The sequence below is a fragment of the Orbicella faveolata genome, unplaced genomic scaffold, assembly GCF_042242905.1.
Source record: "Orbicella faveolata isolate gen_17 unplaced genomic scaffold, um_ofav_v1 contig_46, whole genome shotgun sequence".
NCBI classification, from domain to species: Eukaryota; Metazoa; Cnidaria; class Anthozoa; order Scleractinia; family Merulinidae; genus Orbicella; species Orbicella faveolata.
The window spans coordinates 4,493,413-4,512,500 of NW_028301576.1; the positions used below are offsets into that span (position 1 = coordinate 4,493,413).

A 19,088-nucleotide genomic window follows, 5' to 3' on the forward strand; every position below is an offset into this window, starting at 1 on the left:
TCTATCTATCTATCTATCTATCTATCTATCTATCTGTCTGTCTGTCTGTCTGTCTGTCTATCTATCTATCTAATTGTTCCCAAAATTGGACTTAATGGTTGAAAAGTTTGTGACTGTTCTTAAACACAAGTCAGCCGGGTCTTCAAAGCGAGTCGAAAACCGCCAATACTGTAAGCACCCATCGCTGAATGAATGACATTTGGGCGACAACCTCCTTTTCTTGTAGTGATTTCTACCAATTCGTACCGACATTATACCTCGTCAACTAACATACTCGGCTCTATTCATTTTGAATTAGCTGCTGTCCATCAGCATTGGAGACCAAGGAAAACAAACAACAGCTTTGAGAAGTATCGAAGGCATATCAAGCGAAGCAATCGTTTAAAGAGGGTAAGTATTGTACATAAAGTGTATGAGGCCAGTTTGATAGCTATTCTGTCTTTGATGTTTCAGGACGGGCTACTCAAATCCATAACAACAAGAGAAAATATCACTAGCAGTACTCTAAAAGATTCTCACGTGTCCTGATCATTTATTTTCTTTAGAAACTTTCTCGACGACTGTCTTGTATGGACACCTCGACAGTGCTGTCTGAAGGAGGCAAGAGAAGTGCACGAGAAGTTCTGTCTTCCCCAGACGCGTTACACTATATCTCGGAGGAGGAAAGCTGCAAAGACGACGCAGCAGAACCAAGGAGTGGGCCAAGACCACGAAAGATCAGACAGCTGTCATGGGAGAAGAGCAAACTGAGGAATATTAAAACAAAACTGGACGAGGCGTATTTGGCCGGACTAACTGAGAAACAACGTCGCACAAGTGCACGTGTCAGCCGGACTGAAGAGGAATCATCACGCCCACACCCACCTAACGGCCCTCTTGGGCAGTCCGCAGCGACTAATTCGCTACATTTTTAGAACATTTAACATTTTATACATACCAGCTGTAAGTTTTTCTTGATGTTCATTTGTCAAGAAAGGAATTTTAGGCATGTTATGTTCAAATGACGAGGACGAGAAGCGAATATACGTGTATTTTTTTTTAAATAACAAAAATTAAAGTGTCACCGGTCGATCGATTGAAGAAAAGGAAAATAAAATAAATTGATTGAAGCTGCGAAGAAGATATCGCTCTCATATTTGTGTGATTTCACATAGTGGGGCATAGATATGGTATGGGTTAAAAAAATAACAAAATCACAACATATTTACCTGTCCTGTAATGACAAAGGAAGATCAGGAATAACGAGTGCTGAAAGAATCCGATATATAGCAAAGAGCAAGAAAAAACATCGTGTTTCCGGAACGAAACCTAGTGACTTTAGGTCTGAATACGTCAGCAGAAACAAGAGAAAAACTTGTTTCGTGAAAGTAGCCTACTATTCTGTCGACATTTGGTTTTTTACGTCAGCGGAAACAAGGCAAAAACGTGTTTCCGGAACATAACCTTGTATTTCCGTGAACGTTTAGGTCTGATTACGTCCACGGAAATCTAAAAAATTCAGATTTCCGGAACGTTACCAAGTGTTTCCGCACATGTTAACATGAAGTTACGCTTGCGGAAACACTTATTTCCTTCAACTGAAACCTGACGGAAACATGTAAAAAAGTGGTACGGTTCCGCTGTGACCGCAGCAACGGAAACACGAGTAAAATCCACCAAACCGCCAGCGGAAACGCGTGTCAACCGTCGTGTTTCCGCGACGGTTTCACATATTTCTACCACGTTTCCGTTTACGGATTCTTGATATTTCGTCCTGTGGATTTTGGAACGGGTAAGTCAGGTACCTTGAAAAGAATAGATTTGTACTGCGCTTAAAGGGGCTCAGTCACGGTATTCTGTGTTATTTTGGCCTCATGCAAAATTACCTTTAAATGGTAGGAAACCTGAAAATAACAGTTTAATAAGATAGAAAAACACCAAAGAGATAATGATAAACCATAAAGGAACAAGGACAGCTAAGGAAGGAGAAGATTAAAACGAATTATAAACGACGAATTTGAAAATTGAGGCTAAACTTTTCAATATGCGCAAACCGTGACTGAGCCCCCTTACTAGTAAGTGCTCTTAACTTTGAGCGAACCAACTTAGTCACTGACGCTCAATCCGTGAACTTGAACTTAGAATGAACCCATTGATTAAACTAGCTATTATTTAATTTTCGTATTTTCGACTGGTCATATTGTTGTTATTATTTAGTACACAATTTTAAGTCATACAGTAGTCACGAAACTTATCGCCAAGTTAATCCAGTGATGGTGACTGCACAGTTCAAGGTTGAATTGTAGTCAAATGCCCGCATGCGTCTGTACTTGATCATGACTTCAGCAAGATTCGGGTCTCAAATGGAATTCCTTCGCATACCGACGCACAGGCATCGCATGCTCACGTTTCGAGAAAGCAACAAGTTATCTATTCATTCATAGAAGAAAACTTAACCGATCAGGGACAAACGTGACTCTAACGGCTTGAATAGTAAAATAATTTCTGAGACATTATTATATAAACAAACACACGACTTATGTTTGAGGATATTGACGAGCGGAAGCTTCGTTAACAAAAACACAAGCAACTGCCGCTCGCTTTCATTAAGAAGACAAACAGCCAGATTTTCAGACGTTCGAGGTCGATCGCGGCCCCTTCGCTTCCCCGAGGAGAGGAGAAGCGAAGGGGCCGGACGTCTGAGAACAAGGCTAATGTTTACTGAGTATATCTCGTCCTTGGTTTTGATTGGTTGGTCTTTGTTGAGCTTTGTTTTACGCCGAACTATAGTTCGCCGAGCCGAGCTTTCGATCAGAGCGGAACTTTGGGTAAAATGTTCAAGTGCTTAGAGCCACTGCCTGTAAATATGGAGAATCCGACGAAAGGTCGGAAACTCGTCTTTTCTTTTATTGCGTCAAAAAGACCCATTTGATGACCTATTTTCAGAAATATGCTTAGGCCATACTTTTTTTTTCGTTTATTATTGAATACGTTTTCTGATTTTGGGTCGGTCGGTCGGAAAAGACAAAAAAAAAAAAAAAAAAAAAAAAAAAAAATCAATAAATAAAATTAGAAAAGGAGTCTAGAGCTAGGAGGCCCGGTACCTCAGCATAATATCCGTGGAGCCTGGAAACAACAAGGTGTGGTTACAAAGTCAACATGGCGGCAATGGAGGAAGAAAAAATCTACGTCGTTGTTGGGGAGAAACTAAAAATCTGTAAGGCAAAAAATTGCTTATGTTTCAGATTAAAGTGACAGTTGTTTGAAATAATGTGTCATTGCCTTCATTGCCTTCTGCATAACTTTGTTTTTTTTGAAAATGCGAAAATCTGGGTCGGTCGGACGACGCTAAACAGAGAAAAAAAGGGATGGCCTTAAAAAGTTCCAGCGAGTTCACATTTTTGTGAAATATAGGAAAGTTCGAAACACTGCTCAGTCAACCAAGATAGCCGATGGAATTAATGCAAAATTGCGCATTTTCATAAGGCCAGTACAGAAAGAGGGTAACTTGCCCGGATTTCATATTCACACACTTTGCAATTTATCGAAATGTACACTTTGATCATTCCCCTGATCTAAAAGTCTTAAGTAAATTCTACTTCTTGGCCCTTTGAACATACAACTATTGCAATTTTATTTACATGTAAAATTTCAACTGATAATAACTCTTCTAGTCGCATACGAACCTCTCGACAAATGAAACGGTCTAAAGAAAGAGCTATGCTATGGGTATACCATAATCATCTAAATGGCTAGTTTGGCCCGCAAAAATTAAGCGCGCTAGACGAAAAACTATAAAGGGCACGACCGAGCGATTTCGCAGTCATCTTTATGAACTTCATAACAAAAATTATTCTTTGACATTGTGCATCACACATAGTAAGCAATAATTTAAATCATACCTCAGAAATGGTTTTGGTCATAGATAGCAGAGCCCCGTAGAAGTCTGCGTGACGACTTGACTTATCCTGACTTATGACGGGCCATCAATTCATGAACGGGAGCTTTCACTACCCAAAATCGACGTAAATTTGATAGATGCCGAGAAATGTTTGTTACTTCTTTTTTGACTATTTTCCTAACTATGTATCTTTTTCTAAAACAATGGAGAGGAGAAAGTTCAAATGCAATGGTTTGAAAGCTGTGATTGGTCAGCCAGCGTGTCATACAGTAATAGCCCACATATAAAAACCTGGGTTTTAAGAACTTGTTAAGCTAAAACTTTAGTTTTAAGCCCCCTCCACATAAGAACCTATTAAGGCTAAAATTTTAAGTTAGGTTCTTATCAGTGGGGTTGCTGTAAACGTGTATAGGTAGAAACTGCTGAATTAAGATCATCATCTATTTAAAAGTAACTTGACATTTTTTTTCTTTCTAGCTCATTGCTTGAACTTGTTATAAATTTGGTATCAACATGAGTTTTCTTCTTACGTTTTGTTAAGGACATGTATATACTGTACATGCACTGAACTGCCTATAGGCATTGCCTTATGGTACAAATAAATGATTTATACTGTATTATGAGATGATATTTATAATATATATAGTAAACTCAGATGAAATTCATATGAAAATATAAGAACCTATTAGTTTATATCAAGAACCTTGGTAGCCTAAATTTGCTTTAAGTACCATTTATATAAAAACCTGTTTAGGCTAAATTGAAAAATTCAGGTTCTTATACGTGGACTATTACTGTAGTAAATTGAATGGCGTGACACCGTGACAAAGGGAACAATTTACACAAACGCTACATGTCGTTTAATGTCGTTCAATGGATCGTTTTCACTGTCACGCAATAAAAACATGAATCGAAAACCATCCAGTGGAAAAAGCTATGAAATTATGATGTTATAGAAGATAACTAAATAAGCCACTTCTCCAAGTTTTAGGCCTGTGCGTTTCCCCAAACTTCAGATATTCGTCGAAATGTTTCGCCGATATTTACAGAGCCCAGTATGAAAACGCCATGTTAGTGTACCTCAGTGGTACACCAATATGGCGGCCGGAAAATAGTGTAAATATCTGGAACTTACTTTGGCTATCTAGGCGACTGATTATCAGTACTGATCCAACAAACATTTACATAAGCACTTTTCCTAATGCTTTAACTTCTAAAAAGGCTCAATATCATGGGATAAGTATATATTTTTCGACAAACTCGATCATAGCCTTGTGTCACGCACCTCCATAACCCTGAAATTCAAAATGCTCTGGACTCCAAACGAAGCACGCTATTGAGCTGTAAAATTGTAAACAGATATAAATATACCACCTCTTGTGCCTGATGAGGACAAAAACTTTGGTGGCTCTTTCGTTTTGGATTTTAGAAAGTGATGACGTCACGTGAAAACGATCCATTTATGTCGTTCAATGAATCGTTGCAGTCGGGACAGGCTCCTCTTTTCTAAAGTAAAAAGAGAAAACTAATAACAAGAGGTAACCGAGGAAGAAGTGGCGATGCCTTCTCTCAATTTATTCACCAAAGTTGCTCAAATTTTTAATGCAGGACTTCCGTTTCACCTTGAAGGCCGACATTTTGCCAAAATCGTCTGCTTGGGCGGCTGATTTCTAGAGGACTGTGTCATCTATAACCAAGGCTTATTCTGAGGTATTATTTAAATTATTGCTTAAATGTACAATACACGATGTCTACGAATAATTTGTGTTATGAAACATGTCGAATTATGCTTATAAAGATTACCACGAAATCAAAGTTCTTGCTCGGTCGTCTAAAAATCGCGCAATTTATCCAAATACCCTTTATAGTTTTTCGTCTAGCGCACTTAATTTTCCAGGGCCAAACTAGTCATTTAGATCTGTTATACCCATAGCATAGCTCTTTCTTTAGAATCTCTTATTTTTCGAGAGATTCGTATACTAGAGGAGTTACGACCCTCTAAAATCAGTTGAAATTTTACATGTAAATTAAATTGCGATAGTTGCATTTTTCAAACGGCCAAGAAGTCGACGAAACGAATTTACTTCAAGATGACTTTTAGCTCAGAGGAATGATCAAAGTGTAAATTACAAACTGTGTGAATATGAAAACCAGGCAAGTTCCCCCTTATTTCAACAATTGTTAGGCTTAGACCATGTTAGTTCTATTTTCATCTTTAAGGAAGAAGAGGTTCCGCCAGTGGACGTTGTTAGCCGCGCATGCGTATTCCCTTTGCTCTATCTCTCTCACGTGTTCCGGATCGCCATATTGTTGCGATAGTGTTGTATTTCGTTTGTTTGTCATTAAACCGTTCAGAGTTCGCTATTCTCGTGTAGTCTTGGCTACAGACCTTCGGACTCGCAATCCAGCGGTCTCGGATTCGAATCCTACTCTGACCACCACCTGGATTGGTTTCACAATAGCCCCGCGTTCAAATCCTCGAGCACGCTTGTAAATAGCCAACTCGCTAGCCTCCGGCCAGTAGGGGAGTGTTATGTTCAATTTGAATTATTTGTCAGTTTAGCTAGCGCTGTTTGCTCGGCCCACTAGTCTTTGTGCTACAAACACCGCCGAGGGTAAATAAAGTCTTAATGAGGAATATTATTTCAAAAGAAAATGTTAAAAAGTTATTTTTTATTCATATCAGGTAAAACAAAATCCATTAACAATGAGATCGATATTAAAGGAAAACAAGGATGTTTTCAGTAACATATTTATGAAAAAACCACAACTGTATATAGATGAATACACGGAAAATGAGTGGAAATTCAGTAACACTGTCCATCGAGTGCTTGAACACTTACAGATAAAGCCATATTCGTTAGTAAAGTAGTTCAAAAAGTAACGGATCGTTTGTTTAATATAGACACCTCAGTTGGTTTTATTTGGAACAACGGTAGGATATAGCCTTTCTGCTACTTCATGGACCTGCCGAGCAACGCTTTCGTCGTGAACCAGAACAGCATCAAGGTCTTCTTTACTTATAACGAGCATGTCAACATGGGTGACCGCGCGGAGACACACTTCGTGGGGTCTGGCATGAATTAAGCACCTTTCACCGAAGTACTGGCCTTTGTCTAATGTTTTAATGACTTCCGGTGGATCTCCATCAGTGACGACCTCGATCTAAAGGAAATGTATCAGGTCATGATCTTATTTTCAATGCTCTTTATTCTTTCTACTTCTGTGGTGAATTTGTTACGAGAAAGCCTCTGGAATAGATCGTAGTCGTATTCTCGGAATAGGACTGGAACTAGCTTACAACTGATACTAATGCGGGGAATCTTTCCAAATGTAAATGACAATAATCTCTTTTTACTGATATTTCCCGGCATGAACCTCCATTACAGGCTAGGTGCATGCAGTGACATTGTAAGATTCGAATTCGGTAAGATGACGTGTGGGTTAACAGGGCAATTGAGCTTTTTGGAAACGCTTTCAAACGGAAAAATTTGAAAACACCGGACGTCGGGGACGGAAATATTTGAAAACGGAGGTTTTCGAAAGCAATGACCGCTTGAAAATTACGTAATTAACTCTAACCCTCAGAGGTGTACCCAAGCTTTTCTGCTGCCAAGGATTGATGCGTTTTTAAATTTCTCCGGCGTAGTGTCGAAGGAAATATTTAACATATTTTCGGAGCGAAAATTGCGTTTTCAAGTTTCTCCGGAGTAGTGCAGATGGGGCCTGATATAGATCTCGGATTATGGGTAATCAAATGAAACTTCTTACCAGTCCCTTACGAATAATGAACATCTCTTGTCCAATGTCCCCTTTGCGTAGGATGTATTCATTTGCATGAACGTGCGCTGGTTTTACTTTGGTGCACAACATACGAATGAAAGGAAGATTTGTGTTCTCGAACAGTGGAATCTTTGAAAGAAAACACAAATAAAAAGCAAGTAAATAACTCAGTAGAAGTCTAATGATTATGGTCTGCGTGACATAGTATTGTTCTAAATGAGAGTTAAAAGGTCTAAAACTGATAGGAATAGTTAAAAATGCATTAAAATTGTTAGAAAATTTTGGAAACCTACATTTTCTGCCACCTTCTTCTTAGCTTCATTGAAAAAGGTTGTCCTGAGAGAATATTTTTACTTCTGTGGCATTCTCCAAAGGAAGTTTGTTATCCAGGAAGGTAACATAGAATGACCAAAATGTCCTGTTTCTTTTAAGACTTTCAATAGACCATTTCACCGTTGTCTGCTCAATGACCTGGCCTTTGAATGGCAGCGAGGCTGGAGTTGACCTTGTTTTGATACCGACCTCACTGCTTTTGTCATGTAAATGCACCTAGTGAGCATCAGAACAACTTGCTTTACCCAACAAAAGCAGTGAGGTCTGTATCAAAACAAGGTCAACTCCAGCCTCGCTGCCATCCAAAGGCCAGGTCACTGAGCAGACAACTGTAAAATGGTCTATTTAACATGCGACTTATTTTTTAAAAAAATTCTCCAGGTCGGCACCAAATCGTTTTTACCTTGAAGTCCAGGGAAGTTAAAATAAAACTATAAAATGAAAAATTTAACAGAGAACGTAGCAATGACACTTGGGGATTTGGTCATCACAAGAACTGATATGCCAGACGAATTAACTAAAAATAAGTCTGCATACGAGGCAAGTGGCCCATCAAACCGGAGCTTCTCCCGGTTTTTGTAGCATGAAGCGACCAGGAATATTTCTACTCCCCCTGGATGGGATGCTAGTTCATCGCAAGGTTGCCCCAACATTAAGAACACCGGTACCCATCTATACACCTGGGTGGAGAGAGGCACTGTGAGAGCAAAGTATCTTGCCCAGGAACACAACACAATGTCCCCGGCCAGAGCTCGAACCCGGACCGCGCGATCCGAAGACGAGCACACTAACCGTGAGAGAGGCCATCGCGCCACCAGAGGGTGGATAATTTGCAGACGAATGAATGGGAAATTTAAAATGTAATAACAGAGTGAAGAGTTTACCGCATAAAGGATGTCCCGAATCATTTCCAGACAGAGTTCGCTTTTCATGCAGAGTGGCAGGTCATAAAACAGAGTGCTGTGGTTAATGCCCCTAAGACAAAAAGTGAAAACAGTTAGGTGCTGTTATGAGCCTTTGACTAGAACAGCACTAGAGAATCGAATTGATCAAGGTCAGCCGAGTTGAACAGAGGGTCTATATATTTGGTATCGTATCATGTACATCCAAGGTTAGAAGCAAGTACCAAACTATCCATATCTCAGGGCAACCACATCTTTTGCCGAATCCTCCGTAGGAACAAAGATGGCGACCGGTACATTTACCCATAACTCTCTTAACTCTTTAAACCAATGAGATTTTATAGACTTTTTAAGTAGCCAATCATAAAGCGAGAAAAGCTTTTGACAATGTTCGCGTCATTTTCAATAAATTCACTTATCTTTGGTAATAGATGTCCAACAGTAGCAATTAAATAACTCTTATTGATGATAAAATGAGCCAATTAAACCCTTTCGTTGGCTGCATTCGCATCTCTCATTCTTTCATTCTTTAAGTGCTACTGTTGGACATCTAGATCTATTACCATGGAATTAATATACCTGAGCCGAGTATTACGTCCACTAAACATATAGGGCCGAACCTACACACGACCGCTCTTATGTGGCTTTGATAGCTCAGTTGGTAGAGCATTGCACCGGTAATGTAAAGGTCGTGGGTTCGAATCCCGTTCAGAGCCTGAAATTCTTTCAGGTCATTTTTCCGGTAGTGTTTTGTCCGCATTCGCATCTCTCATTCTTTCATCACTTATCTTTGTTTACGGTAAGTCAGCGGCGTCTTTTCTAGTCATTTATTCCCGGCATTTGACCATTTTGGGGTCTTGTTATTGTACAAAACAAATTGACGTCAGTTTTTTATGCGTCTGTCCTGTTATTGATGATAAATTTCGTCATAACATTGTCAAAGTTTACTGCGGAATCACTCGCCTGCGGCTCGTGGTTTCACAGCCACTTGGACAATGTTATGACGCAATTTATCATCAATAACAGGACAGACGCATAAAAAACTGACGTCAATTTGTTACATGGTTTTTGCGCTCTAGTCTTGAACTAGGTTTGTTATAACAGAAGCTACTTTTTCATCATCATCGATAGCACAATAAACAAAAGCCCTTCACAATGCCATTAACATCGGTCTGAGCTAGGGAGCTAATTGTAAGGCAGGTCTGAAAAAGGGTATTGATTTAGGGGTCAGGTCTTATGGAGGGAATGAATAAAATAGAGGATTTTCTTTCATTTCTCAACCTTCGTCTTGCCACCCGGTTTCGTACTATTCCTCTGAACAGCAATCGATTTTTGATAGAAACTGAATAAAACTTATAAGATTTGCGAAAACAACAACAGAAAAACACTATGTTCCCCGTCTACACTCAAAGTCGCATAAAAATGCCTTAGGTTGATCGAGTCAGCACGAACTAAAAGTCGTGACCAGAGCAGTGGCTGAGTATTCGAACCGAGCAGAGATCTATGACGTTAGTTGTTGATGCCTCAGAAAAAGTTAATACTATACTCAAGTTTACTCACTTGTTTCTATTCCAGATATACTCGTAGAAGTTCATCACCCGATTTTGTAGAGTCCCTGGAATGTTTTGATCTGACATGTGCGCCTGAAATATAACAAACAGCGGTTGTGATTAACTCCTAACGAGAAAGGAAAAACGGAAAAGCCTGAACAAAACCCTGGACTAACTAACGTAACGAACCTGAATGGCTCCAAGTTTCTCTTCGTACTTAACTCGTCTGATCTCAGCATTGGCCAAGGTAGAAGCGATGTTACCCAGGATAAAACCAAAGAAAAGTTTTCCAAACACCATAACAAGACTTGCTAGTGCTGTACAAAGAAGAGAGAATCCGAGTTTAACCTATAGAGCGTTTTCCATGACGACGCTAGCCATATCACTGCTCCAAAACAATGAAACTTAGGCCATGTTGTTGTTCCAAACCAATCCTGTGGGAGTTGAACTCTTTTCTTACGTAAACATTCCTAATAAATTTGCACGGCTAATGGCCACGTGAGTGAAAACGATGTTTTAGAATCTTTACTACATCAAAATACGAGGGAATTCCCTGTCTTTCCATAAAGTTATACCTCATCATACCTTCTTGGTACGCTTCGGTACGCTTCGTTGGCGCCTAGCTAGTTCGCATGGTTCGGGCCAAAATACCCGTGGGGATACAAATGAGCGCCTGATAACCAAAAATGTGTAATTAACTTTTTAGCATACTCAAATTTGGCGAAAATTCGGCGATATGCGAGCTGAATTGCAGGATATCCGGACATTAGACAAGTCTCCTGATTGGTTTATAGCTGGGATTTTCGACACGGAAAATCAAGTAGCCAGCCTATTTTAAGTTAAAACTTAATCAACTGTGTTACTGAGCCTACCCATTTCCAGGAAGTTGTCACCATGAATGTCTCCATAGCCCGTCGAAGTCATGGTAGTTAAAACCCAGTAAACTGCGGTACAGTAACGAGGCAAGGGAGGCGAGTCTAAGAGCTCTGAAATGAAATATTTCTCAAAATTTACACGTAAACTTCACGCTTCATTTAGGAAACAAAAATCAAAAAGTGAGTCACTACTGGAAGTGACTAATTGGTGAGTTGAAGGCATAAACGCCAATTAGAGTTGACTTCCAAAAAAATTTAAATCTAAGGTTGTACTGTTTGAATACATTTGGGAAGACTCAACAGTCTAAATATATGCCTGCAGGGCCAGAGATTGGATTATTTATTATTCTTGCCCAGCTTTTTTGAAAAGTTTGGCTGTTGGTTGCTTTTGGAAGCAATTAATTGAAGTCTGATCAGTAGCAGGTGGTGTAGTGAATAGATGCCGTCAAATTTTCTTAACTACTTTTGCCCGATTCCCCTCCGGGGAGTTAGGCAAAAAGTGCTCAAAGTTTGCCAGCATCTATTTAATCCATCAGTACCTACTGTGCGTGGGCACAAGGAATATTTCCAATTAAAGAAATGTACTACGTTGTAGATGAAAATAGGTGATTACGCTCAACCTCTTTCAGGTGTTGTTCAGAACATTTTGGATGAACCAATTCCTGAAAGAGTGAGGCGGCGGTTACTGAAACCGCTTAAACCTTTTAAAGGTGGTAAACCTGTTGCCCCTCCAAGGGTGAAGAAGGTAACAAGAAGACAAGCAATCCTTCTAGAGTTTGATCCATACCCCCTCAATGGGAGCCAAACAATAACTAACTACCAGAACGAACTTCTTAGACTATATGACGCTCTTGATGGTGTGGTAGGGGAAGAGTGGCCCCGTTTCATGAGATGGACTTTCAGTAAGAGATTGGAACAAAACCTTACACCTTCTATTATGGGTAAATTGAGAGAAAGGGTAAACGCAGCTTTTTATATTAGGTACTTCTACTCAGACATAATTGTGAACATCAAAGTTGGGAGGAGAAATGGTTTTCTATAAACAGAAAAAAGGGTCCGGTTGCATTCCCCTTTGCTCAAGTTAAAGCCAAGAGGAATTTTTCAAGCCATCGGGAATGTATACTGAAGAGGATTTCACAGTCAAATTTCTCTTTTTTTTTTTTTTCCACAGATCGTTAGAATACGTCATCTCTTCTCGACCTGGTGTAGGGTATAAATGTTTAAATGGCTTTTACCTGCCGCCCTCCTCGGTTTTGGACATCCTTTTCTTGAATGAAGGTAAATTGTCGTTTTGCATAACATTTTCCCACATTTTATGCATTCTTGTTTTGACTGTTTTTCGGTTTCTAACTCCTTACAATGATAGTACGCTGGACAAAACTGTTCTGGATCGACGTTTTACGACAGAAAATTAAGACAAACAAAGCGATGCAAATAATTGTTTGATTGCCCTAAATCTTATTAAATTCCACACTTGGAATGTTATTTTTATATACATTTTTATTGCCATTATTAAATACAAAGTACAGCGTTATTATTAAGTGTCAATAACTTAATTACAAAACGTTGATAATAATATAATTATTTGAACTATATAGTATAAGAAATCATACTCTACTATCAATAAATAATTTCCATCTGGCCTGAAATTTCCTTTGCGTGTTGTTTTTTAAGGCTATGTACTTTTCAGTCTTATATTTCATATTAATCATTTCTTTAAAAACAGTAATATTTGTGCTGAGACTTCGTTTACGACTCGTCCAGATATGCCATTTTGCAACAACTAAAAAGTAATTTAGTAAGTCACTTACTTCATCTAATTTACCTATCAAAACATCCTGCAAGGAAAATTCAACCTGTTTACCAGAAAGCGCAAACCAAAAATTTTTGAAATTTTCCAAAACTGGTTAGTATGAAAACATTCATAAAATAAATGATTGACAGTTTCTGAGCTAACTCTACAAAATGTGCAAGAATCGTCTTGAACATAACCTATTTTGGCTAGACGAGAATTAGTGAAAGTGATATTACTTAAAATCTTGAATTGGAAGCTTCTGATAAACATTTCGGATGAGACAGTCTTCATTTTTATGAACGCTTTAGTAACAGCTGAATCTGCTGAACCAAAGTCTTCTTTCAGTTTAGCAAAGCCCCTTGAGACTCGTGCCTTACCCGAAACAAGCAATTCATAAAAGTGTTTATTTTTACATACAGTAGGATTAAATTTTTTCTCCCCGCATTGAAATTCCAAACAGCTCTCTAGTTCACTTTTGGTCACATGCAAATCCTTCAGAAGGAAGAAAAACCTTTACTTTTAGCACTATTATAAGATTCTATATTATTCTTGTTGAATTGCAAGTGGTTAATAAGGAGGATACCTGCTTTAACATAATTTGAATCATATATTGTTTTATTATCTATCTTAATATCTTTGTTGTTCCAAATATAGATCACACACGAAAAACTTGCGTTACAGCTTACCCAAATTTGCGGACTGAATCACACAAGGACGGAAAATTGCGCCATTTCTGATAAAAAAAAAGTTATGGTTTACATCAAGATCGTAGTGTTACACCAATGTTGTTGTGCGAAGAAAATCGTTATGTGTTTTTAAATTCTTTCGTGAATTCGACTAGATGGCACGAGGAAGGAGCAATAATCCATCTAAACAGCACTATTATCCTGTAATACATCAGCAGTTTGGAGAATCAACCATTCAAGTTGTGTGATATTACCACTGAAGGGCCACAAGGCAAACCAAACAAAGTTATTTCAAGCTGTTATGCAAGAAAATACGAGATAATGGCAAGCTCCTCGTTGATGAGCCCAGAAATAGGTAAGGAAACGTTTCCAAAAGCACAAATAGCAGTTTCTGAGGTTCTTGGCCGACATCGATTTAACAAAGCAGTATTTTTCACACCTGTGGCTGATACGAAGCGTGAGCTGAGGGCAGCCATCTTCGAGACAGGTGAAAGACCGATCTTTTGGCATCTTGACAAAAAAATCGACTAGCACGCAAACACTTTCTTCGCAAACAACACTCCAAATGTGACTCTTCTTTCTCAGAAATCACGTGATTTTGCTACTTTCGTAACTCAGTTACCAAATTTAGAAAGGCTATAACGCAAGCCTTTCTTGCGTGATCCATATAAAATAAGTTTCCGTGTGTGGAATTTAGTGAAGTTTAAGACAATCCTAAAATTATTTGTTTCACTTTGTTTGTTTTAATTTTTTGTTGTAAACCGTCGATCCAGAACAACTTTGTCCAGCGTACTATTTTTAAGTGTGTGAGGTGTATGACATTGCGTGAACGTTTTGCCGCAAGCTTCGGAAAGATAATCTTTAAACGACCCCACACTTGGGGACTTTATAAACGTCGCCATCAATAGCAATATATCTTTTTTTTCGAATTCTACTTTTTCACCCCCGTTCTGGTGAGGCTCTTTACAAAAACAGATTAATTCACATTTACATATCGTTTTTCATTAACAAAGTAATACATTTCTTTAGTATTAATTAGAAATATTCCTTGCGCCCACGCACAGTAGTTACTGATGGATTAAATAGATGCTGGCAAACTTTGAGCACTTTTTGCCTGACTCCCCCGAGAGGAATCGGGCAAATGTAGTTAAAAAAATTTGACAGTAGCTATTCACTACACCACCTACTACTTGATCTAAACCAAAGTTTCCATTGCCCAATCACAAAGGACGCAGAGGTAGCTGACACAAGGCGAGCCACGATTGGTTTTGGTATTACTTGTGATTGGATGACAAAGTGGTGCTCATATGACGTAGTGATACAAAACCAAAGCAAAGTGAATTACTTTTGACAATCTTGTAAACCGCTCGTTATCAGCAGTTCTTAGTACTTAACTCCTGCAGTAAAGAGGGACTGGCAGTTAATAAATTACTGAGTTTAAACCATATATTTTTGGTTTCAAAACCTATTTACAGATTTGTCGTGGGCATGAACCATCTGCCACCACATGGATACCTACCTTGATGTTCGACCCAATGGTGCCCTTCAGGACATACATAAAACGGGCACGCAACCCAAAACCAAGCACAGGCAAACACGTGAATACCAATAACCAGCTGAAGGAAGAACTTGACTATGCGCACTTTAGTTACACTAAAAACAAACACCAGAAGAAAAGTTATGAATTCAGAGTTGGATCGCTAATGGTTTATTATTTAACAATTATTCCGCTCGCGCATGTTAGGTATGAGATGATCAGAGCAAAGGAGGCGCGAATAGTAGTCTTATTAAAAACGCCCCCAAAATATAGCAAAATAAAGGGGATGTTAAACAAGCCGACTTTCAACGCCGACTGTTGCGTTAAAAATCCATGTCGAGTAACATGGCGCACAGGGCGACTTTTCACGCAAAATTTTGTTGCGGCAACATATTGCAGGTTTTTGGAATTGATCCAAAAACCTGGAATCTTGTTGCCTAAATTTATAATGTTGCGTTAAAAATCTTCTCGAGTAACATACCGCTGCCGACCGTTGCCGCAACAAAGTTGCCACAAAAGTTGTCTCTTGTAACGTGGATTAAAGATCGGCGTTAAATCGCCATTTTTGTACGTTGTTTTTTGTTCATCATACTGCTTACATTGATGTGTAAATAGATCCGCAATCGATGTATCAAACTATGTCGGATATTTAACGCAAGTAGCTCGACTTAGTCAGGAACTGTAACTGACGTTTAATACGTTCAGACTTGATGCTTACTCGATATTCAGCCTCTCTGCCAATTCGGCGAAAAATTGCTGCATACGAACAAGGCGTAGTAAGTGCAACAGCCTCAAATACGACAACACAAAGAGCTGTCTGTCCGCCGGCGCCGCTAGAGCGAAGAGGTCGATGGGAAAGGAAGCCAGCAGATCGAGTGGAAACTTTCCTTTAGCGTAGTGCATCAGTAATCTGTGGCCGTCGCAAATGGTTTCACCAATGTTGTTTATGTACGCCATGTGGAAGTTGAGATATATCTGTTGAAAATCAAACAATTGTGCAGTAATTTCATCATAAATGTACAAGGCACAGCGATTATAAATCAATTAATTAATGTATCAATTTAATAATAATCTTTTCCAGGAACAAGTATAGTTAACTACCCCGGGGAGGACCCTCATATAAAAAGGGAAGGGGTGCTCGTTGTACCTTTTAATGGTTGATAAAGCGGTTTTGATATCTTTTAGGATTTTCAGCCTCGAAAGGTCCCCAGTGGGAGCTTTCACGGTACCCTTTAAGGTATTAAGCCAAAAACAAAATATGACAGGAGATGAGGTATTGTTTTAGAATCGGGTACCTCACTGGAGTGAAAAAAATTCAAGCCACGCCCACAAAACAAGACCTTCGTACCTCTTAGGGGTTCATATCATAGACTAATTTCCGAGAAGCACCCTTGTCCTTTTTATGTGGGTTCACTAATCCCCTGATAAAGCCAAGCGCACGACCGCAAATGCGTTGTATCGTGACCTTGACCATGTGCTAAATTAATCCAGTCTCCGTGCCTCTTGAAAAAGAAAAATGATCAGGAAGATAGGTTCGTGTCATGAGCTGCAATTGGCAATTTCCGAGTTGCCTTTCGCCTCTGTGTAAAGACGAGTCTTCGAGTCTTCGAGCGAAACCATTCACGTGAAAATGAGTCCGCCTGCAGGTTCATGTTGATTCCGATCGAACTCATTTTCATATGAAAGGTTTTGCACATGGACTCGTCTTGAAAAAGAGGCACAAGGTAACTCGGAAATAGCCTGTTATCCACAGATGTATAACTTATGGTATGATAATCTTGCTACATAGGAGTTAAAGTTTTGGCGAGTTCTGTTTCCTATTTTTATTTACTACGGCATGTCATTAGCACCCACCTCAAGGTAAAATGAAAATTCACAAAAATAGTTGAATGCAAATAGATACCACTGGTGATCTTGGAAAGAAGTCTGAAAAAGGTAGTGGCAAAAAAAAAGTAATTAGTAATTTATAATAAATAATAATAATAATTTTAATAATAAATTTAGTCTTATATAGCGCTGCTTCTACAGAATCCAGCAGCGCTTTACAAAATGTGTAAATCAAACAGATATACATGTAAACTAAAAGGACTAAAACTAATCGTAATTACTGTTTATAAATGCGTTTAACAAGATGCGCCTCGACTTTTGACTTGAATCAAGTGAGCGAGCTACATGTCCTTAATTGATCAGTTTGATAAGGTAGGGCATTCCACAGTCTGGGTGTAATATGCAAAAATGTTCTTTGTGGGTTAAATTCCTCACGGTTACAAGTAATTTTTCTGTATTATAGTAGACATTGGATGCTTTAAAAAGGTAAAACCTGTATACAAGCCAAGTGGCCCATAAGGCCGGCGCTTATCTGCGGTTTCAGTAGTATAAAGCGACTAGGAGTATTTCTACTTCCGCAGGATGGGATACTAGTCCATCGCACGGTTATCCCCAGGATTAAGTTCGCCGATGCAAATTAATACACCGGGTTGGAGAGAGGGAATGTGAGAATTAAGTGTCTTGTAAGACACTTAACTTCTTCGGTAATTATCCAAGAATACAACACAATGCCTCCTACGAGGACACGAGTCCGGACCGACCGATCCGGAGGCGAGCACACTAACCACGAGGCAAAGGGTTTAAAATACAACGATGGCGGTCAAAGATCCTGTCCAGTCCGCGGTCGAGAGTCTTCAAGACTGAGCATGTATTTGATTATCGTCCCTTTGAAACTCATTGTACTGTATTTAACTTACTCTTATCTTACTCTGCTTTCTCTCAATCTGCAAGCTTTTTATCAGTTCCACACTTCGAAAACCAAGTTGTCCATAAGCGCTATTCTGGCTCGATTTCTGCCGCTTACACGAGTCTGGTGTACGTTTCTCCCTGACAGAGAGTTCAGGGGAGGAGGCAGTTCCTTTCTCGAACAGCGGTTGGTAATCGAGCCTAAGCGCACATTCGTTGACTTACCATGTACGTTATAGTGAGGGTAGTAGCAACTACAAATAAGCAGTTGATGTACTTGATGAGCGTCAGTTTGCTATTGGGCAAGATCACGAAGTTGACAAAGAGATCAGTCAAATGAGCTTTAAGCGACTTCAAGCTGGCGAGGAGACGCTGTCCAGCACTTGGCGTGGGCTCAGCAGTTTCTTCGATTTCAAAAGTAATTTTGTTTTCGTCACTGCCCTGTTCTTGTTCCTGCAAAAGAGATAACAGAGTTTCAAACCAGTCAAATTTAACTCGAAGTGGTATGGTTTAATGTAATATTCCAAAAATTCTACATTGTCCTCTTTTTAAGCCAAGGGAAGTTCCTTTCATGTGACATACAGTGAAACCTTTATTAAGCCGACACCCTCTATTAATTGGACACCAGCTTGAGTCCCTAAACTTTCTTTCCACATTTACTGTAAAATAATTAATTAATAATAATAATAAGAATAGGAATAGGAATAGGAATAAGAATAGGAATGACTAAGATTAAGACTAAAACTCAGACTAAGACTAAGACTGAGAATGAGACTAAGACTAAGATTAAGACTAAGGATAAAACAGAAATAATTAAATCGATTCTAGAATGCTGGAAACTTCGCAGACGTGGCTTTTTAGGTAAAACTACTGTTTTAAAAAGCCTCCTAGCTTCACAACTGGTATATATTTTTTCTCCTCTTCAAACATATCATACAGCAATAAAGGAGATAAATGTATTGTAATTTCTTATGGAATGACAAGGGCGACAAAATAAAGAGAAAGGTAAAGATT

The 19,088-nt window shown here is 39.0% G+C and overlaps 1 protein-coding gene and 1 pseudogene across 1 annotated transcript in view; one reads left to right on the forward strand and one right to left on the reverse strand.

The window, feature by feature from the left end:
• The first annotated feature begins 192 nt into the window (after nt 1-192).
• On the forward strand, nt 193-1,120 carry LOC110059728 (uncharacterized; annotated as a pseudogene).
• A 5,501-nt stretch (nt 1,121-6,621) lies between these two features.
• LOC110051030 (uncharacterized) overlaps nt 6,622-19,088 on the reverse strand; it is a 77,573-nt gene continuing 65,106 nt past the window's right edge. The window contains exons 37-46 of the mRNA XM_089278526.1: nt 18,300-18,527; nt 17,196-17,267; nt 16,060-16,316; nt 15,324-15,457; nt 11,321-11,434; nt 10,638-10,765; nt 10,459-10,541; nt 8,881-8,971; nt 7,652-7,792; nt 6,622-7,045 (exon numbers count right to left, since the gene is read on the reverse strand). Of these exons, the coding sequence (XP_089134652.1) occupies nt 6,791-7,045; nt 7,652-7,792; nt 8,881-8,971; nt 10,459-10,541; nt 10,638-10,765; nt 11,321-11,434; nt 15,324-15,457; nt 16,060-16,316; nt 17,196-17,267; nt 18,300-18,527 (1,503 nt within the window). The 3' untranslated portion in view covers nt 6,622-6,790. The remainder of the gene's footprint in view (nt 7,046-7,651; nt 7,793-8,880; nt 8,972-10,458; nt 10,542-10,637; nt 10,766-11,320; nt 11,435-15,323; nt 15,458-16,059; nt 16,317-17,195; nt 17,268-18,299; nt 18,528-19,088) is intronic.